Source organism: Bos indicus, chromosome 8 (genome assembly GCF_029378745.1).
Source record: "Bos indicus isolate NIAB-ARS_2022 breed Sahiwal x Tharparkar chromosome 8, NIAB-ARS_B.indTharparkar_mat_pri_1.0, whole genome shotgun sequence".
Taxonomy (NCBI): Eukaryota; Metazoa; Chordata; class Mammalia; order Artiodactyla; family Bovidae; genus Bos; species Bos indicus.
In genome coordinates, this window is record NC_091767.1 from 34731355 (window position 1) to 34754473 (window position 23119).

The 23119-nt window shown below is 37.3% G+C and overlaps 2 protein-coding genes across 24 annotated transcripts in view; one reads left to right on the top strand and one right to left on the bottom strand.

Annotated features, from left to right (window-relative positions):
- The window catches only part of PTPRD (protein tyrosine phosphatase receptor type D), a 2527413-nt gene that overhangs the window by 703508 nt on the left and 1800786 nt on the right, over positions 1-23119 (top strand). The gene's annotated exons all lie outside the window — the stretch shown is intronic.
- On the bottom strand, positions 14243-16385 carry LOC109562474 (endogenous retrovirus group K member 7 Gag polyprotein-like). The gene is given in 2 exon segments (XM_019965536.2): positions 14243-14953; positions 14956-16385. Coding segments are annotated over 2 exon segments (1530 nt in total). The 5' UTR covers positions 15782-16385; the 3' UTR covers positions 14243-14249.

Here is a 23119-nt window from a genome sequence, read left to right on the forward strand (position 1 = left end):
ATATATATATAGAGAGAGATAGAGATGGTACAGTTATTTATAATTCCATGTCCTGGGGGTGGGATTAGAGGAGGGAGGGAGGCTCAAGGGTGAGGGAGAGAATATATAGATATCTATAATATATAGATATCTATAATATATATAAAATATATATATATATATATAATTATGGTTGATTTGCATTTTTGTATGGCAGAAACCAATGAAACATTGTAAGGCAATTATCCTCCAATTAAAAAATAGTCTATGCCCTGTATTTTTTTCTTTATATCATAAGAAATTTTTGAAAATTTAGTTTAATTGGCTCTAAGTAGTGCCTCCCTTAGTTATTTAATTTTGCTTTTTACCATTTTTTTCAAATTTTAGTACAATTTTGTATTTTTATAAATAATACTTATGATGAATGCCTTTTTCTTCATTTGGGTACATTTCATATTCTTAGATGAGTGTAGAATCTCCCTATGGATTATAGGTCACAGACTATGGTTATTTTAACTATATTGATATATATTATCAAATAACTTTCCATAAGGTTCTAAAGTGCCATACCCAATAGATTAATGTGAGAGAGAACCTACTTTTGAGTAATGAAAGGCACATACCATCTGCTTGTGCATTTCTACCTCAAATGCTTTGACTATTTCTTTAGTAATAAATAGGAGGTTATGGGACACAATTTAAATTCTCAACATTCTGATAACCATTTTGTAATTAACTGGAAAAGGATGAGGAGTGGTGGGATGGAGGTAGGAAGGAGGGAGACCCAAGAATGAGGGATACACACACACACACACACACACACGGCTGATCTTCATTGTTTTAAGGCAAAAATGAACACATTATAGAACAATTATCCTCCAGTTAAAAATTTTTTTAAATAATAAAAAAAGAATGAATGTTTTTAAAAATTAATTTGTTTCTTTTAATTGGAGGCTAATTACTTTACAATGTTGTAGTGGTTTTGCCATACTTTGACATGAATCAGCCATGGGTGAACATGTGTCCCCATCCTGAACCCCCCTCCCACCTCCCTTCGCATCCCATCCTTCGGATCATCCCAGTGCACAGGCCCTGAGTGCCCTGTCTCATGCATCAAACCTGGACTGGAGATCTCTTTCACATATGTTAATATACATGTTTCAATGCTATTCTCTCAAATCATCCCACCCTTGCCTTCTCCCACAGTATCCAAAAGTCTGTTCTTTATATCTGTGTCTCTTTTTTAAAAAAGGAAAGAAAGAAAAAGGAAAAGGAAGAATAGGCAGAAAGAAAATCATGACAACCTTTGGATGCTTTGACCAGACTTCCTGGCAAGAAGGGAGATGGGACTTAGCTAGACAGTAGTCCATAGAGGTGAGCACAAGTCAGACCTATAACTGCTTTCTGTTGTCTGTTGACATTCAATCTGAATTTATGTCATGATACTACAATAAGCCTAGTGTCATAATTATCAAGTAATACAACGTTTCAGTATCTCATTTACCTTTAAAGGCTAGTGGTTGAGTGATTTGAAATACCATTGTTAGTCATATGCTTCAGCTGCTGCCCTAGGACATAGAAGGCACAATCATGAGGGCTGTACTATGAATTTTGTATAGGCTAGGTATAAAAGGAAATCTAAATTCTGTGAGAAATGTTGTCCATATTTTGCATTTACTTATATTGGTTTGTTTTTTTTTTTGCAAGAGCATATCATCATGCTGCAATATTTTTCCTCCGGTATGAAGTGTGGCAACCTAGCATCACAGCTGACCTACATTTTGAGCTTGTGAATAATTCACTTCTCATAAAAGCAAGCAAACTAACAAACAAGTATTGGCCTACTTTTAAATTCTAGTTACTTTCTACCATTGCCAGCTCTTACTAGTGATTGTATACCAGGAGTTGAAATGTTTGGTCAGAAAATATACATCTGTTCAACTTTAGTAGATATTGCCAGAGTTTGTTAGTCGCCCTCTGTGTATAAAAGTTCACACTGGTAATTGTATGTAACTGAAATGGGAAAACCAAATTCTGTTCATGGAGCCGAAGAACAAATTCCACAAACTTGCAAAATAAACATTCACACAAGCAAAGTTTATTTTAAGGATAGAAGTTCAAAGTTCTCAGCATGGATGCTGAGACAGGGAAGAGCCCCCAAAAGGCAGGGATTATATCAGTTGTATATCTTGACTATTATTGATCTGTACAATTTTGGTTGGCTTGTGACTTTAATATATGTCATTTTTGACCAATAAATTTGCATATTGCAATGTCCAGTTTACCATTTTTATGGCTTTTTTGGATCCCTTAGTTTCTCAGTTTCTCCAGACATTGTGAACCATCCCTCAACCCTTTCTCAAGACCCCAGACCATTATATAGGGGCCAATTGTATGTTTAAGAGCTAATGGTCCTCCTGGAGTTCTTCTCCTTGATAGACTGGACAGCAGTTAATGATTGTCTTGTCCTGGGTATGGATGTTTTATGACCGTCCAGACCAGAGAGGCATTCCTCTGAATGCCTAGAAACTGGAGCAGCAAATATAGCTTTGGGCTAATGGAGCAAAATGTTTTTGTGAGAGAATTAAAATTGAAATTAGAAAAGGAACCTAGGCTCTAACCCTACACTGACTACCTAATGATTTCTGCCTTATAATTATGATTTTAGTTTATGATGACTAATGTTGCTGGACCACATTATTTTTCTATTTTATTTGATTTTATTATAACTTTAAAAATTTTATTCCATCTGTTTTAATAATTTTGTGGAGATATAATTTATATCAAACTTCACCCATTTAAAACATACAAGTCAACAGTTTTCAATATATTCACAAGTCATATAACCATATATTCACAAGTCGTAATATATTTACAAGTCATGCAAGCATTATCATTATTTGATTTCAAATATTTCATTACCCTTGAAATAAAATCAGCAGTATACCCACCCTTTTCCCCATAGTTCTACCCCTATAAAATCTTTATTCTCTTTTTCTGACTCTATGGATTTACCTATACTGGACTTTTCATATTAATGCGATCATACCAATTGTCTTTTGTGATCAAATCTTCCATTTAGCATGATGTTTCTGAGGTCCCTCATATTTTAGCATGTATTGGTACTTCATTTGTTTTTATCACCAATTATTATTTCATTGTATGGTTATACTATATTTTGATTCTCAGTGGCCATCTGGAATTCCTTTTATTGTGAAATGCTGTGAATTCCCTTTCACATTTGTCTTTAGGCTTGTCTGACTTTTGGTTATGATTAACAAGTTTCTTATATACTCATGTATTCTGAGTGTGTGACACTTGTTTGTTGTATACATTGTATATATCTTTTCTGTCTCTATGGCTTGCCCTTTCAGGGTTTTAAACTTGTATTTTGATGAAGATGATTTCTTAATTTTAATGTTTGGTTTATCAATCGTTTCTGTTTTGGTTAGTGCTTTTTGTATTCTGTTTAATAAATCTTTCTCAAGTCCAAATTCATGAAGGTATTTGATTATTCATCTTACCTAGAAGATTTTACCTTTTGTACTTGTAAAGCTGTTTTGATGCAGAGATAATGTATTTCTCTTGAGGGTCCTCATCAAGAGGACAGCATCTAGTGTGGAGCATGGCATCTAGAATAATATTTTAGTAAGTTTAATGGCAATATTTTTAAAGGTACTTAATGTAAACAGACGCTCTCTTGCTAAGGGGAACTTTAAGAAAAGCAATTCTAAAGGGATACATTGGCGGGCACTTTACACAAGACACTCATCCAAGCCCTGAACTAAACAATATTCTAAGCATTTGTTGTTAATGTTCAGTCACTAAGTTGTGTCCAACTCTTTGTGACCTCATGAATTGTAGCACACAACTCTCCTCTGTCCTTCACCATCTCCCAGAGTTTACTCTGACTCACTTTTGCGGAGAAGGCGATGGCACCCCACTCCAGTACTCTTGCCTGGAAAATCCCATGGACGGAGCAGCCTGGTAGGCTACAGTCCATGGGGTCGCAAAGAGTCGGACATGACTGAGCAACTTCACTTTCACTTTTCACTTTCATGCATTGGAGAAAGAAATGGCAATGCACTCCAGTGTTCTTGCCTGGAGAATCCCAGGGACAAAGACACCTGGTGGGATGCCGTCTATGGGGTCGCACAAAGTCGGACACGACTGAAGTGACTTAGCTGCTGCTGCTGCTGCTGCTAAGTCGCTTCAGTCGTGTCCGACTCTGTGCGACCCCATAGACTGCTAAGTCACTTCAGTCGTGTCCGACTCTGTGCGACCCCATAGACAAGGCTGCCCCGTCCCTGGGATTCTCCAGGCAAGAACACTGGAGTGGGTTGCCATTTCCTTCTCCAATGCATGGAAGTGAAAAGTGAAAGTGAAATCGCTGAGTCTTGTTCGACTCTTAGCGACCCCATGGACTGCGGCCCACCAGGCTCCTCCATCCATGGGATTTTCCAGGCAAGAGTACTGGAGTGGGGTGCCATTGCCTTCTCCAGACTTAGCAGCAGCATCAGCATATCCATTGAGTCGATGATGCTCTCCAAACATCTCATTCTCTGTCACCCTCTTCTCCTCCTGCCTTCAATCTTTCCCAGCATCAGGTTCTTTTCTAAGGAGTTGGCTCTTAGCATCAGGTGGCCAGAGTACTGGAGCTTCAGCTTCAGCATCAGTCCTTCCAGTGAATATTCAGGGTTTATTTCCTTTAGAATTGACTGGCTTGATCTCCTTATAGTCCAAGGGACTCTCAGCAGTCATGATTCAAAAGAATCAATTATTTGGCACTCAACCTTCTTTGTGTTCCAACTCTCACATCTACACATGATTGCTGGGAAAACCATAGCTTTGACTACATGGACCTTTGTCAGCAAAGTGATGCCTCTGCTTTTTAATACATTGTCTAGATTTGTCAAAACTTTCCTCCCAAGAAACAGTAGTCTTTTAATTTAATGATTGCAGTCACTGTTCACAGTGATTTTAGAGTCCAAGATAATAAAATCTGTTACTTTTCCACCTTTTCACCTTCTATTTGCAATGAAGTGATGGAACTGAATGCCATGATCTTAGGTTTTTAAATGTTGATTTTTTTTTTCTTTTTATTGAAGGATAATTGCTTGACAGAATTTTGTTGTTTTCTGTCAAACTTCTACATAAATCAGCCATATGTATACATATATCCCCTCCTTTTTGAACCTCCCTCCCATCTTCCTCCCCATCCCACCCCTCTAGATTGATACAGAGCCCCTGTTGAGTTTCCTGAGCCATACAGCAAATTCCCATTGGCTATCTATTTTACATATGTCAGTGTAAGTTTCCATGTTACTCTTTCCATATATTTCACCCTCTCCTCCCCTCTCCCCATGTCCATAAGTCTATTTTCTATGTCTGTTTCTCCATTGCTGCCCTATAAATAAATTCTTACTTACTTATGAAGACTCCAACTGTTGGTTCTTTCAGATTGTCATTATCTTCCAAGTTTTTTTTTTTTTTTAAGTAATTTATGAAAGTGATAGTTGCTCAGTCACGTCCAACTCTGTAATCCCATGGACTATAGAGTTCATGGAATTCCCAGGCCAGAATACTGGAGTGGGTAGCCTTTCCCTTCTCCAGGGGATCTTCCCAATCTAGGGATTGAACCCAGGTCTCCCACACTGCAGGTGGATTCTTTACCAGCTAAGCCACCAAATGCTTTCCTTTTTATGGCTGAGTAATATTCCATTGTGTACATTTACCACAACTTCTTTATCCATTCATCTGTCGATGGACATTTAGGTTGCTTCCATGTTATAGCTATTGTAAATAGTGCTGCAATGAACAATGGAATACATGTGTCTTTTTCAACTTTGGATTCCTCAGGGTATATGCCTCGGAGTGGGATTGCTAGATCATATGGTGGTTTTATTCCTAGTATTTAAAGGAATCTCCATATCATCTTCCATAGTGGCTGCGTCAATTTATATTTCCAGTGACAGTGCAAGAGTGTTCCCTTTTCTCCATACCCTCTTCAGCATTTATTGTTTGTAGAATTTTTGATGATGGCCATTCTGACTGGTGTGTGGTGATATTTTATTGTAGTTTGGATTTGCATTTCTCTAATAATGAGCAATGTTGAGCATCCTTTCATGTGTTTGTTAGCCATCTGTGTCTTCCTTGGAGAAATGGCTGTTTAGGTATTTTTCCCACTTTTTGATTGGGTTGTTTGTTTTTCCAGTATTGAGTTGTATGAGCTGCTTGTATATTTTGGAAATTAAACCTTTGTCAGTTGTTTCATTTGCTATTCTTTTCTCCCATTCAGAGCGTTGTCTTTTCACCTTGCTTATAGTTTCCTTTGATGTGCAAAAGCTTTTAAGTTTAGTCAGGTCCCACTTGTTTACTTTTGTTTTTATTTCCGTGACTGTAGGAGGTGGGTCATAGAGGATCTTGCTTTGATTTATGTCATCAAGTGTTCTGCCTATGTTTTCTTTTAAGAGTTTTATAGTTTCTGGTCTTACATTTAGGTCTTTAATCCGTTTTGAGTTCATCTTTGTGTATGGTGTTAGGAAGTGTTCTAGTGTCATTCTTTTACCTGTAGCTGTCCAGTTTTCTCAGCACCATTTATTGAAAAAGCTGTCTTTGCCCAATTGTATATTCTTGCCTCCTTTGTCAAAAATTAGGTACCCATAGGTGCATGGGTTTATTTCTGGGCTTTCTATCTTGTTCCATTGGTCTATATTTCTGATTTTGTGCCAGTACCATACTGTCTTGATGGCTGTAGTTTTGTAGTATAATCTGAAGTCAAGAAGGTTGATTCCTCCAGCTTCATTCTTCTTTCTCGTTACTGCTTTGGCTATTCAGGGTCTTTTGTGTTTCCATATGAATTGTGAAATTTTTTGTTCTAGTTCTGTGAAAAATGCCATTGGTAATTTGATAAGGAATCACATTGAATTGGTAGATTGCATTTGGTAGTATAGTCATTTTCACAATATTGATTCTTCCTATCCAGGAACATAGAATATCTCTCTATCTGTTTATGTCTTCTTTGATTTCTTTCATTAGTGTCATAATTTTCTGTATACAGTTCTTTGTTTCCTTAGGTAAGTTTATTCTTAGATATTTAATTCCTTTTGTTGCAAGGAATTATATTATATTGTTGTTCCAATCCAATTGGGATTGATTCCTTAATTTCTCTTTCTGATTTTTCATTGTTAGTATATAGAAATGCAAGTGATTTCTGTGAATTAATTTTGTATACTGCAAATTTTATAAATTCACTGATTAGCTCTAGTAATTTTCCGATACTATCTTTAGGGTTTTCTATGTACAGTATCATGTCAAATGCAAACTGAGTGATTTTCTTATTCTTTTCTGATCTGGATTCATTTTATTTCTTTTTGTTTTCTGATTGCTGTAGCTAGGACTTCCAGAATTATGTTAAATAATAGTGGTGAAAGTGGACACCCTTGTCTTGTTCCTGATCTTAGGGAGGAATGCTTTCAGTTTTTCACCATTGAGAATAATTGCTTTAGGCTTATCATATATGGCCTTTACTATGTTGAGGTAACTTCCTTCTATGCCCATTTTTTTAAGAGTTTTAATCATAAATGGGTGGTGAATTTTGTCAAAGACTTTTTCTGCATTTTTGAGATTACCATATGGTTTTATCTTTCAATTTGTTAATATGGTGTATCATGTTGATTGATTTGCATATGTTGAATAATCCTTGCATCCCTGGAATAAACCCAACTTGATCATGGTGTATGAGCTTTCTGATGTGTTGCTGAATTCTGTTTGCTAAAATTTTGTTGAGGATTTTTCCATCTATGCTCATCAGTAATATTGGCCTGTAGTTTTCTTTTTTGTGTGTGTTGTCTTTGTCTGGTTTTGGTATCAGAGTGATGATGGTCTCATAGAATGTGTTTGGAAGTGTTTCATCCTCTACAGTTGTTTAGAAGGATGGGAATTAGCTCTTCTCTAAATGTTTGATAGAATTCTCCTGTGAAGCCATATGATCCTGGGCTTTTGTTTTTTGGGAGATTTTTTATCACAGCTTCAATTTCAGTGTTTGTAATTGGGTTGTTCATAATTTCTACTTCTTCCTGGTTCAGTCTTGGAAGATTGAACTTTTCTAAGAATCTGTCCATTTCTTCCTGGTTATTCCTTTTATTTCCATGTAGTTGTTCATAATAGTCGCTTATAGTCCTTTGTATTTCTGTATTGTCTGTTGTAACCTCTCCTTTTTCATTTCTAATTTTGTTGATTTGATTCTACTCTCCTTTTTCCTTGATGAGTCTGGCTAAATGTTTGTCAATTTTATTTATCTTCTCAAAGAACCAGCTTTTAGTTTTATTAATCTTTATTATTGTTTTTTTCATTTCTTTTTCATTTATTATGCTCGGATCTTTATGATTTCTTTCCTTCTACTAATTTTGGGGTTTTTGTTGTTGTTGTTGTTCTTCTTCTTCTTCTTTTTCCAGTTGCTTTAGGTGTAAAGTTAGGTTGTCTATTCAATGTATTTCTTGTTTCTTGAGACAGGATAATTTTGCTATGAACTTCCCTCTTAGAACTGCTTTTGCTGCATCCTATATGTTTTGTGTTGTCGTGTTTTCATTGTCATTTGTTTCTAGAAATTTTTTGATCTCCCTTTTGATTTCTTAAGTAATAACCTGTTGGTTATTTAGAAACATATTGTTTAATCTCCATGTGTTTGTGTTTCTTACAGTTTTTTTCTTGTAATTGATATCTAGTCTCATGGCGTTGTGGTCGAAGAAGATGCTAGATATGATTTCAACTTTCTTAAATTAACTGAGGTTTAATTTGTGAACAGGATGTGATCTAACCCAGAAAATATTCCATGTGCACTTGACAAGAAGGTGTATTCTTCTGCATTTGGAGGTAATGTCCTAAAGATATCAATGAGAGCCATCTCATCTATTGTATTATTTAAGACTTGTGTTTCCTTATTAATTTTCTGTTATGATGATCTGTCCATTGGTGTGTGTGGGGTATTAAAGTCTCCTATTATTTTCATGTTACTTTCAATTTCTCCTTTTATGTCTGTTAGTGTTTGTCTTATGTATTGAGGTGCTCCTATGTTGGGTGCATAGATATTTACACTTGTTTTGTCGTCTTCTTTGATTGATCCTTGATCATTATGTAGTGTCCTTCCTTATCCCTTGCAATATTCTTTATTTTAAGGTCTGTTTTGCCTGATATGAGAATTGCTACTCCAGCTCTTTTGCTTCCCATTTGCATGGAATATATTTTTTCATCCTTTTTCTTTCAGTCTATGTGTGTCTTTAGATCTGAAGTGCATTTCTTGTAGATAGCATATATATGGGTCTTGTTTTTGTATCCATTCAGCTAGTCTGTGTCTTTTGGTTGGAGCATTTGATCCGTTTATATTTAAAGTTATTATTGATATATGTGTTCCTATTGCCATTTTCTTAATTGTTCTGGGCTGATTTTGTAGATCTTTTTCCTTTCTTGTTTTTCATGACTATATAAGCCCCTTTAGCACTTGTTGTAAAGCTGGTTTGGTGGTACTGAATTCTCTTAATTTTTGCTGACATGAAAAGCTTTCTATTTCTCCATTAATTTTGAATGATATCCTTGCCAGGTGCAGTAATCTTGGTTGTAGATTTTTCCCTTTCAGTACTTTAAATATATCCTGCCATTCTCTTGTGGCCTGCATAGTTTCTGTTGACAGATCAGCTGTTAAGTGTATAGCGTGTCTCTTGTATGTTACTTGTTGCTGCTCCCTTGCTGCTTTTAATATTCTTTCTTTCTTAGTTTGTTTAGTATGCATCTTGGCATGTTTCTTCTTGGGTTTATCCTGTATGGGACTCTTTGTGCCTCTCGGACTTGATTGACTGTTTTCTTTTCCAAGTTGGGGAAATTTTCAAGTATAATCTCTTTAAAAATTTTCTCATACACTTTCTTTTTCTCTTCTTCTTCTGGGACCCCTATAATTCGAATGTTGGTGCATCTGATATTATCCCAGAGGTCTCTGAGACTATCTTCAGTTCCTTTCATTCTGTTTGCTCTATTCTGCTCTTCATGAGTTATTTCCACCATTTTATCTTCCAGGTCACTGATTTGTTCTTCTGCTTCAGATATTCTGCTATTGATTCCTTCTAGAGTATTTTTATTTTCAGTAATTGTATTGTTTGCCTCTGAATGTTTATTCTTTAATTCTTCTATGTTTTTGTTAATTGATTCTTTCATTTTCTCCATTTTGTTTTCAAGGTTCTTGATCACCTTTACTATCATTATTCTGAATTCTTTTTCAGGTAGTTTGCCTATTTCCTCTTCATTTATTTATACTTCTGTGTTTCTAGTTTGTTCCTTCATTTCTCTGCCTTTTTAATTTTTTTTTTAAATTATTGTGTTTGAGTATTCACAAGGTTGAAGGCTTCAAGGTTGAATTCTTTTTTCCTTTTGGTTTCTTCCCTCCTAAGTTTGGTCCACTAGTTTGTGTAAGCTTCCTATAGGGTGAGGTTTGTGCTGAGTTTTTGTTTGTTTGTTTGTTTGTTTTTCCTCTGATGGGTAAGGCTGAGTGAGGTGGTAATTCTGTCTGCTGATGATTGGGTTGTATTTTTGTTTTATTTGTTCTTTAGATGAGGCGTCCTGCACAGGGTGCTACTGGTGTTGGGTGATGCCAGGTCTTGTTCTCAGGTGTTTTCTTTTGTGTGAGTTTTCACTATTTGATATTCCCTAGGGTTAGTCCTCTGGTAGTCTAGGGTCTTGAAGTCAGTGGTTCCACTCCTAAGGCTCAGGGGTTGATCTCTGCTGAGAATGGAAGATTCCACAAGTGGTTTGTTATGGCATTAAGTGAGATTAAAACAAATATCCAAACAGGAGAAACCAAAGATGAACCCCTGACAAATGGCAGTTACAAAATCAGGCAAATAATAATTAAAATAATGGAATATACACATATACCCATGAGAAAAGTCAAAACAGTCCAACAAAATGAAGTACAGTAGATTGATGCAGCAAACAAAGGAAATAAAAATTTTTATTTATTAGTTAACAAAATTAACTAAAGCACAAACTGGAAAATAAAACTAAAGCAAGATGCCAAGTGGGGAATGAAGCAATGAAAACAAAAGTAACAAACATATTGAGAGGGAAGGAAAGAAAGAAAGAATAGATTTGCAAAGTTAAATAGAGGTAGATGAAGAAGATTTATATACATTAAAGATTAACTGTGAAGGGAAAAATTACAGTAGGAAAAGAAATAAAGGAAAAAACATAAAAAATATGATAGGTTTAAAAAAATTAAAACTATAAAAAAGTGAAAAGAAAATAAAAAAGAAGGAGAAAGATAAAAGGAAAAAAGAAAGTAAGCTCCACAGAACTGCAAAAGCCCAGTGTAGAGGCAGAGGTTTATAACAACAATAAAAAGTGTGACTGAATATACACATGCATATTCAGTCACGCATATGTATATGCATATGCATATGCATATTCAGTCACACATATGAATGAAAATGAAACTAACAAATGTGTTGAGAGGAAAGGAAAAAAAGAAAGATGTGCAAAGTTAAATAGAGGTAGATAAAGAAGATTTATACACTTTGAAGATTAACTGCAAGGGGAAATGAACAGTAGAAAAAGCAAACAAAGAAATAAACGTAGAAAAAATAATAATAGGTTTAAAAGATAAAAAATTAAAATTGAGGAAAAATAAAAAAAGGACAACACAGAACTGCAAAAACCCAACGTAGAGGTGGAGGTTTATAACAGCAATAGAAAATGTGACTGAGGAAAAAAAAAGAAAGCTCAAAAGCTTAATTAGATCAGATTTCATAGTGCCAATAAAATCGACAACTGCAACAGAGGAGAGAAAAAAAGAAAAATAATACAAAGGAATCTACAGAACAAGTAAAAACATAAGAATAATAAATGTTTTTCTTGAGTTAGTGCTGTCAGAGTCCCCTCCCTCACTGGGAGTCACAGTCCACCTCACCTCCCTAGGATGCCCTCCAACACTGCACTGATCTCTGGACATGCTGTGGGAGCAGCTCAGATTCTAATCTGGTCCTACTTCTGTGTGTCCTTGCCTCCGATGTTCACAGTTAACAGAACTGCCGGAGCCAGCCGGCAAAGTCGATCAGGTCCCGAGAACGTGCACGGCGGGGCTAAGAAAGAAACTAAAGCAAGAGACTACAAAGATGGGGTCGAGAGGTTCAGACACGTCACCACGAAGGGACGCAGTCTGACACCAACTTTATTCAACATCTCATATTTATACAGAAAAGCGTGAGAGAGACAAAACAGTTGACATTTTTTCTTGGTTAGCCTATACATCTTACAAACAGTCACAAGAAATCTTGAGAGCATGGGAATGGCTCCCTGTTATTATTTCTTACACCAGATAACATTTCTCTGTGCGTGAGAAGTTTGCACAGAACTCCAGGTGCCTGCAGTAAATAAGCGCCTAATCTCTGGGGTGGCGGGACAGAGAGCTATGTTTGCAAGCAAACCCTCAAGGACTGAGGCAGCTCCCAGAGCTGTGTCCTTCGGACAAAGGACCCCGTTCTCACGGGCAGCTCCCCGCATCTCCCCCTTTCTTTTTATATAGGCGCACGCTTATGTTCCTTTAACTGCAGACCATTTCCATAGATGGAAGCCTTTATGATCCATAGATCATCAATCAGTTTTTTAATTAAACAAGGTGCAAGAAATAAAACAGTTTTATTAGTGTATATGGGAATGGACTGACCCTCCCAGCCCACAGGTTGGAGAAGGGGAGGGTCAGGAAAATAAGCCCAGTAAGCATTTGAATATTCTTCAGAGTGTGCAGTGTTAATCTGATTTAAGATAATTAATAAGGTTATCAGGAAGCTTAAAGGCGATATCGGATCGCCCTGCACCGCAACACGATTCTGTGCCTCTCGCATCAATGCCTGAAGTTGTTGCCGAGATGGTAATTCATCATGCTCTTGAATTGTCAGTCTCCTCATCTGATTTGCTAGAGACTGTCTCCGCCGTGTGTACCAACCTTTCCGGCAGCCAGCGCGGCGCTTCGGCATCCTGTGGGAAAACACAAACATGCCCTCGTCCCCAGATTAGTACTGGATCTGGTCCATACCATTTTCCTACAAGTGGGTCTTTCCAAAAGACTTTAGGTCTTATTGTTTGTGCATCAAAGTTCCAAAATCGCTGTGCTGCTGAACGGCCACTTATATCCAATTGTAAAAAATTTAGAACAAATAAAGCATGGTTTAGAGAGTTGGAGGGGGTATTGGGATACAATTCCCCCTTCTTTAGTTTTTGCAATTGATGTTTGAGAGTTTGATGTGCCCGTTCAATAATTCCTTGACCTTGAGGATTATAAGGGATACCTGTTTTATGTGAGATAGACAATTGCGTACAAAATAATTGAAAATTTTTTCCAGTGTATCCTGGACCATTGTCTGTTTTTATGGTTTTAGGGGTTCCCATAACAGCAAAACATTTAATGCAATGAGCTATACAATGTTTGCTAGCTTCTCCGGATTGTAGAGAGGCATGTAAAAAGCCGGAGAAGGTGTCAATAGTAACATGAACAAATTTTTGTTTACCAAATTCAGGAATATGGGTAACATCCATTTGCCATATATCGTTTGGCAACAATCCTCGAGGATTAACTCCATAGTGGGGGACGCTAAAAAACTGAGGACACGTTTGACATTGCTTAACAATCTGTCTGGCAGCTTCTCGAGTAATGCCAAATTGAAGTCTTAAGCTATTGCTGTTTTGATGGTGTAAGCTGTGGGAAGTTTTTGCCATTTGTTCCAGTGAAGGAAATATCATACGTGTAGCTTCATCAGCCAAAGCATTGCCTCGTGCTAAAGGTCCAGGAAGTCCAGAGTGAGCACGAATATGACCAAAATAGCATTTATTAACTCTGGAGCAAATTAAATGTTGTATATCACGAAAAAGAGTTTGGATAGTAGAATTCAGGGTACCAATAAATGGAACAGTCTCAATAGTGTTTAAGGCTCTTATGATATATTGACTGTCAGAATATAAATTAAATGGAGCAGAAATTTGTAACAAAGCCTGAAAAACGGCAAATAGTTCTACTTCTTGAGCAGACTTATAATTAGTATGCCAGGTGGTAGTATTGTCCTGTATAATCAAACTAGCTATTCCATTAGAAGAGCCATCAGTAAATACAGTTAGGGCGTCGGCAAGGGGCTGAGAAACAACGATTTTTGGGAAGAGAAATTGGTGATAATGAGCAAATTGCAAAATTTTATCTGAGGGATAATGATTATCAAGCCGTCCACTAAAACCAGCTAAGGCAATAACCCTTGTAATGCCGTGGCCAAAGTTATGTCTTGAACGTATGAAGGGCCGATATCAGCACAAATCCGTATATAGTCAGATAAGCCTCCCTTTTTCCTGTAAGGTCTCAGGGCAGCTTGACAAGCCGAATTGGCATTCTCATAAGCAAGCTGTTTAGTCAACACCATCCCCGCCTGCTCATCCCCTATCATTTTACCAATTGTCTCAAGCAGGCGGGCAACAAAATCCTGATATGGCTCATCTGGCCCCTGGAGAATTTTAGATAAATCTTCAGTCTTTTTATCAGAATTTGGAAGCTTTTTCCATGCTTGTAGAGCCGCAGCACTAATCTGAGGGTAGGCTCCAGGTAAATAATTAAGTTGACTATTAGTGTCTCGATATTCTCCCTCTCCCACCATCATTTCATAAGTGGTGTTCAGTCCCTGTCGCCGGTTGATATCGGCTGTGATCCCACATTGCTCAGCAAACTCAGATTTCCATAGTAAATAATCTCCTCCAGATAAACAAGCTCGAGCAACCTGTTTCCAATCATTAGGTGGCAGATTTTGATTTCCTAAAGCCTCTATAATAGCCTGAGTAAACGGCGCAGTCGGGCCATATCGTGCACAAGCCATTTTTAACTCTTTCAGTTGCTTAAAGGGCAGCGGCTCATAATACCTCTGCTGTTGATCATTTTCAAACACTGGATAGATTTCTGAAACCCGGGAATATGTTCTCCTTCTTCATTAGCTCGCTTAATTGCTTGTTGAAGAGGAGATAATAATATCTCACTTTTAATTTTTATGTTTTCACCGGGCAAAGAAGCAGGAATAGATATAAGCTCTCGCGGTTCTACGAAAGGCGGAGGTGGATCGAGTCCAGCAAGAACCGAGGGAGGATATGCTGGAGGCACAGGCTGGCTGGAGTGGGAGTCTCCCTGTGCATCCTTTTTTACTGCTATAACAATCTTCTGAATTAAATTCTCCAGCTGTTCTTCAGAAAGCCCTGAATGCTTTAATTCCCCTTTTCCTGAGGGGGATTCCATGTTAACCATCATCTCCCAAGGCATATCCTCTCTATGGTTCTGAGCCGCTTGTTCATTTAACTCTTTCTGTTCATCAGAGCTTAACACATCATCACTCCCTCCAGCCTTATAAGCTGTTCCCTCAGGCACAGCATAAAGCAGCTCAGGTGATGGGGCAGAAGGCTCTGTAACTTCGGGTCCTGTGGAATCCCTGAGAGCCGTTTGAATTTTATGTCCCTCATGTTCAGGATCCAGGCAGTCTCTTATGAGAGTCCACAAAGAAAAAGCATCCACAGGAACACGATTGGGACCATGTAAGGAATAATATGTCTGCAATTGTTTTCCTACTTTTTTCCAAGTTTCCAGACTAACTGTTCCTTCCTCTGGAAACCAAGGACAAACCTCCTCAATAAAAAGTAAAAACTTTTCTAGCTGTAACTTATTTACATGAATTCCCCTACCTTTTAACATAGTTTTCAACATATGTACAAATAACTGGCGGCTATTGCCTTGTCCCATGATTTATTACTCTCGACAATCACCCTCCCTGCCCTTTACTTTTAATTACTTAGGAATTCCTCTTTACTTACCTCAATCTTGGCGGGCAGCGGCAGTCGTCGCACTCCGATTCTCGGGTCCCTGTTCGGGCGCCACCTGCCGGAGCCAGCCAGCAAAGTCGATCAGGTCCCGAGAACGTGCACGGCGGGGCTAAGAAAGAAACTAAAGCAAGAGACTACAAAGATGGGGTCGAGAGGTTCAGACACGTCACCACGAAGGGACGCAGTCTGACACCAACTTTATTCAACATCTCATATTTATACAGAAAAGCGTGAGAGAGACAAAACAGTTGACATTTTTTCTTGGTTAGCCTATACATCTTACAAACAGTCACAAGAAATCTTGAGAGCATGGGAATGGCTCCCTGTTATTATTTCTTACACCAGATAACATTTCTCTGTGCGTGAGAAGTTTGCACAGAACTCCAGGTGCCTGCAGTAAATAAGCGCCTAATCTCTGGGGTGGCGGGACAGAGAGCTATGTTTGCAAGCAAACCCTCAAGGACTGAGGCAGCTCCCAGAGCTGTGTCCTTCGGACAAAGGACCCCGTTCTCACGGGCAGCTCCCCGCACAGAACTAGTTTATTTCTTTGGGGGAGTTCTCAGTGACCTTTTATATAATACATAGGCACAAAGTCTGCCTAGTTGATCGTGTGGACTTAATCTGAAGCTTGCATAGTTGGTGGGAAGGTTTTGGGTCTTCTTCTTTAGCCACACTGCCCCTGGATTTCAATTGTTGTTTTATTTCCACCTCTACATGTGGGTCGTCCACTGGGGTTTGCTCCTGAGGCTGCCCTGGATGACTTAGGTTTGCTCCTGTGAGGGCAAGGTGTGGAGGCAGTGCAGCTACTTAAGTTGGAGGGGTTCTGGCAGCACCAGGTACTCGGGGAGTTGGCGACTAGAGCAGAAGGAAATTTAGTGCTCTAGAAGGGTATGGCAACCAATATTGGCCAATATGTTCCAGTATTCTTGCCTGGAGAATCCCCCTCCCTGACAGAGAAGCTTGGCAGGCCACAGTCTACAGGGTCGCAAAGAGTCCAGACACAACTGAAGTGACCTTGCGCGGATAGATGCAGGACTTTTTTTTGCCTGTGGCAGCTTTGCCACAGTGAGAGTTGAGCATGAAGGTGCCACAGTTGCCTGGCTTCTGGGGACCCTGGAGGCACCAAGTATGTAGGGACATGGACTGCCTCCACTGCAGGAGTTATGGCCCTATCAGTCTTTTTTTTGAGCCTCTTGTAGCTGGTGATCAGAAGGCCTCTTTGGCTAGTCTTTCTCCATAGTTCTACCCGTTCAGGCACTTGGAGGTCTCCCTTGCCTGGGGCCCTTCTCTGTTGATTGGTGAGTCAGGCACATAGAGGGCCCCTCCCTGGGGTGGGGGGCGGGGTCCTACTCTATAGTTCAGTGCATCAGGCATTTAATGGACCAGCCTCTCTATTGTTCAGCTGCTGATGCTGGCATGTGGGGAGAGAGAGGCTATGGTGATGTCTCCACCCTCTACATGTGACTCAGCAGTATTGCCTTGCTTCCATGGCTGCCTGGCTTTCCACCACAGTCTCCTCCCTCACACCCCCTTCATCTGTCTCTCTGCAGTCAACAGAAACCCTCACCCTGGGATTGCTCCACAATCCCTAAACTCCAGCTCCAACCCCTGCGCCTTCTAGGGGATCTGCGTCCCTGTCTAGGGTATGTATGGCTACTACAAGGACTGTCTGATTCTCATTCCATTTAGGCTGCCACAGATCAGCTGTTTCCCTCTCAGCCTTAAATGTTTCTCCTCTGACTCAGACAATCACCTCATGTGGGGATTGGGCCCCCTGCTTCAGTTCCCCCACCCGCCAAGGGCAGTTCTGGTTCTGCTAACACTCCTGCTTTTCACCCTAGTTCCTTCTTCCTACCAAGATTTGCCTGGTTCTATATATTCTTTTCCACTGGTCAGGTACTCCTGTCCTCTCTTAGCTGGTGTTCAGCATGCTCTTCTGTTTCGGAAGGTGTATTCCTGATGTATCCATGGAGAGACCCGTACTCCAAGTCCTCCTACTGCTCTGCCATCTTGTTCATGAATGTTGAGTTTTAAGCCAGCTTTTTCACTCTCTTCTTTCATTCTCATCAAGAGTCTCTTTAGTCCCTCCTCACTTTATGCCATTAGAGTGGTATTATGTGTATATCTGAGGTTGTTGGTATTTCTCCCCACAATCTTGATTCCAGCTTGTGCTTCCTCCAGCCTGGTATTTCACACAGTATGCTCTGCATTTAAGTTAAATAAGCAAGGTAACAATATACAGCCTTGACAGACTCTTTCCCAGTTTTGAACCAATCATTTGTCCCGAGTCCAGTTCTAAGGATAAAGGTACAGTTCTATTGACTCTTAAGTTATCACAATATCAAAATAAAGGCAATATATAACTGTATTAATCACTTTTCAAATACACAGTTTCATGACAAAAATTATTTATTATAATTGGCTTTGTGAGTTGACTTTATTGCAGATATTTTAAAAGAATTTAAGATGGTATGTTCAAAGATGATTTTAACTTTACATACATACCATTGTTCAAACATTACCTTTTAAAGGAAAAAAAAATATGTCAGTCTGTTTTACTTCTTATCTTGATTTTGTCTAGTTAAGTTTGATTCCTGTAACAGTTTTATTCAAGTCTTCTCACATCCTGTGTATTAAATTCTTTGTTCTAATTCGTCTCCTTTTGGTCATCCAAGCTAATAAATGATACAAGTAGCTTGGCTAGCTCAGCTTCTGTTATAAAAGAAATCCTATGATATTTAATGATAGGAAACCATTTAGTTAAATGATCTTCTTTAAAAAAAAAAAATCAAAACAATGACCTGAATAGATATAGGTGTTCTGTGCTTAGTCACTTAGTTATGTCTGACTCTTTATGACCCCATGACAATAGCCTACCAGGCTCCTCTGTCCATGGGGATTCTCCAGGCAAGAATATTGGAGTGGGTTGCCATGCCCTCCTCCAGGGAATCTTCCCAACCCAGGGATAAAATCCAGGTCTCCCACATTGCAGGTGGATTCTTTACTGTCTGAGCCACCAGGAAAGCCCAAGCAAACTGGAGTGGATAGCCTATCCCTTTTATAGGTGATCTTCCACATCCAGGAATTGAACTGGGGTCTCCTGCATTGCAGGCAGGTTCTTTATCAGCTGAGCTATCAGGGAAGCCCTGAATAGACATGGATTCAATTATTATGAGTCTGTGATTACTATCTAGTAATCTTAATTACTAATTCAGATTAATTTGTTGTGCTGAGTTTATCTGTTGCAGAAAATGGAAAATAAATGTCCCAAGAAAAATTTCAGCTATAAATCTAATTCTCGTTAATTTTTACAGTCCATTAAAGAAGATGTGTGTCTGTGTAAAATACAAGTTCAAGTAAGATGTCTTAATTGGGTGTTCTATATTTTTTTTAATAAATGAAGATCCAAAACAAAATTAATGACTGAGAACTTTAGGGATGGTGTAATTATAAAACAGGGGCTCATTTTTTAATCTTTTTTGCTACCTTGCTATTTTTCAGTTTCTCTATATAGTTCTCTCTCTATATATATAGTAATATATATATTTCTCTATAGAAATACATATGTGTTTATATAAATATATGTGTACATATATATATTATATATATGTGTGTGTGTGTGTGTGTGTGTATGCACTATATGTATATAGTTCTCATTACCTGAATCATGTGTAGCTTCTGTGTGTGAGTGATACTAGAAATGAAATTGTAACATATTAATAGCTTACTATACACTAAGATTTTGGAGCAGGAAATGGCAACGCACTCCAGTATTCTTTCCTGGGAAATCCCATGGACAGAGGAGCCCGGTGGGTTACAGTCCATTGGATTGCAAAGAGTCAGTCTGAGCACTCACTCACACTAAGTTTTGGACCACTTTTCATGTTATCTCACTTAATACTCATGGTACCACATATTGCTACAACCTATCCCACATATTGCTATGTTACCAACAATTTACCCATTTTTATAGATATAGGAACTGAAACTCTCTGAGGTTAAGTAACTAATCCAAAGTCACCCATTTTGTAGGGCTTGATTCAAACTCTGATCTGACTCCAGAGGTCATGCTCTTTCCAGTAATCCCAGAGGTTGTGCTCTGCTGTGTTTTTTATATATGTCACATCTATCTCAATAATAAAATTTCAAATAATATTGCCTGGCACTGAGGCATAATTGCTTCAATTATAGAAAATAAGACCTCTGCTATAATTCCATTCAGAGTGCTCTTTAATTTTCTCTACGTTAGTTACATTTTCCATATGCAGAAATATGAAAGAAATATGAGTAAAAATGTAGGATCTGCAAATTGAACTTTCTAATTTTGTCAGAGGACATTGCTGCCAGCTAGAAGAGCTCTTTGGTTGTAACTGTGTGGAGTCATTTATTCCCAGTGAAGCCAAAAAGGCAACAAGTCTGTATGGTATTTAGGGCGATGTTTACTGAAAGGAGGGTGTCCTGATGTGTGAGAGGAGGGACACAGCACATTTATGGTAAAGTATTAGTGCAGAAAGTCGTTGCTCTTATTTTGGTTTTCTCTTTATTTCACTAAATGTCAAGTGTAATTTTTTTTCCTTTTCTCCTTAGTGAAATATGGCAAGATTTTCTTTCCTTATTCATGTTGATATATGGCAAAACCAATACAATATTGTAAAGTTAAAAAATAAAAAAAAAAATAAAAGACACCTCTTATATAACTTCTGGCCCAAAAGAAGTTTTCTTCTTATATTTGAAAAATAAATATTTGTATCTTAAAGCATATTAAAAATGCTTTTTAGAGTTTTTATAAGCTGAACTCTAATACTTCTCCATATGTAAACTAACAGTTCTTGTTATTAAAAATCACCCTTGTGTTTGTTAATAAGAAGGAAAATTGACCTCAGCATATTACATTACTAGACAGAGGAAAAACAAATGTATTTTAAGAACAGGCACAAAAATAATGTGGTATTTGTGATAGATTCAGATCAGGCACTTTAAGACTTAAATTCTGAGTGTTCTTAAAATCTAATCCTAAAAAATATAGATACTTTAATAATATAATTGAACAAAATTGTCATCAGTTGCCATAATGAAATAAGTTTTATTTGCATGTTTGAGGTCAGGAAACTCTAATCTATTTAGTAAAAACTGGCAAGTTGTTTCATAATACACACAGTTGCCAGGTCTTGTTTCTGAAAGAGGAAATGAAAGATTAAATAATACACTAGGAGAAATTGAAAGGCAAAATTAACATAATTTCATAAAATACATTTTTTCAGAAATAATCAGTAGGTACGGTGTATTCTAAAGCAGTTTTTTTTGTCACATTGGTGTTCAGTAGATGATTGTATATTTGCTAGGAGAATTTAATCATCATGAATGGATAATCAATAAAGGCAATTTACTTTTGAAATTAGGTTAGTGATATATTTAGCTCTAAAATATCCCCCAATAAATATTCGTCTATATTCTGACACCTGTTGTAAAAGCACATGATTGTCTAGATACCTTATTATTGGCATCTTTTAGAAGAAATGTGTTGAGATGATTATAACGAAACTGCTATTACTACAAATCTGTCAGTTTAATGTTACTCTAGAGCTGCCTTGTAGGATTTTATTACCAATTATGGTAAATAACACTTCTCTTGTGAAAATGTGAAAAATGAGTTTCAGTGGATCAGTTATCTTTTTCTAGTGTGAAGTCAGTGTACTGAAAAAAAAAAAAAAAAACTATGTCAGAGGTAAAGTTTATTCATTAAAATATTATACTGTTAGTCAAGCTGAATATGAAAAATTAAATACTATTTCATGAAATTTATGGAATACCAAACCTTAAAGAAACTGTGGATATTACTTTTAGAAATGAATCTTTATCAAAAAATGGTGAGTATAGTTGGTTTAACATTATATTTTCTATAAAATTATTAATTTGACTTTAATATCCCAATGCTAGTCATATATTTAAAACGTGGATTGCATGTTAACTCCCCACACTTATGATTTATTTTAATATTTAGCCTACCCAGAGAGAAGTTTGCTAGTTGGAGTTAAGAGTACACACCTCTCTTGGGTTACAGTCTGTCTGCATATGATTATTGCTAAGTAACTTCTGTCCCAATCACACTATATTATAGCCTATATATTTTTTCTAATTTTTATTCCCTCTTCTTTCCCAGCTACTATCCCAAATTAAAATTCCCGGTCCCCAAAACTGATTTCAGCTAGATATCATTTCTGATCAAATAATAGGTGGAAGCTTAATTATTCCAAAATTCCAGGAGATATTTTTATTATGATTTTTAAAAAACATATAACATGACAACTACCTTATTTACAAATTTTTAAGTATATAATACGGTATTGTTCACCACATGCACATTGTTGCACAGCGGATCTCTAGAACTTTTTCATCTTTCATGACTAAAAGTCTATACCTGTTGCATAGTAAGTCTAGGAAGTATTTTAATCATGACACATAAATGGAGCTTTTCTAAGTGGTACATTTTAAATGTTAACTCATATGAATGTTTCCTACCTTAATGTAAAATTTGTCTTTTTTATTATAAAAGTAATACTTGCTCAATCCAAAAATTTAGATAATATAAATACATATTAGGAAGAAAATAAAAGGCTCCACCAGTAGGAAAAAGCTATTGTTAATCATTTAGAGATTATACTTTTGAGTCTTTGTGTTTAATACATGCATAAAGTTTGATCATAGCAATAAGATTACACAATAATGCTGGTTTTTATTCTCATACCATATTATGGGCAATTATTCACAACAAAATTACTGTTTTACAATATGAGTTTAATGAACATATAGTATGTCATTATATCAACAGACTATAGTGTATTCAAATTCCAATTGATAGACATTTATTCTATATCCACTTATCACTGTTGGACTAATATTATAAAGCCAAAGCTAATATTTATACCTTTTTATTTGCCCAGTTATTTTTCTGAATGTGGAATTTCTAGTTCAGAAAATATGTTGAATTTTAAAGTATTTGATGTTCTTTAATAGTCCCTGGTGGCTCTGATGGTAAAGAATCAGCCTACAATGCAGGAGACCCAAGTTCAATCCCTGGTCAGGAAGATCCCCTGGAGAACGGAATGGCTACCCACTCCAGTATTTTTGCCTATTGAATTCCATGGACAGAAGAGCCTGAAGGGCTGTAGTCCATGGGATTGCAAAGAGCTGGACATGACTGACCAACTAACACTTCACTTCTTCAAGTGTACAAAATTGGTACTGATTTATATTTCTC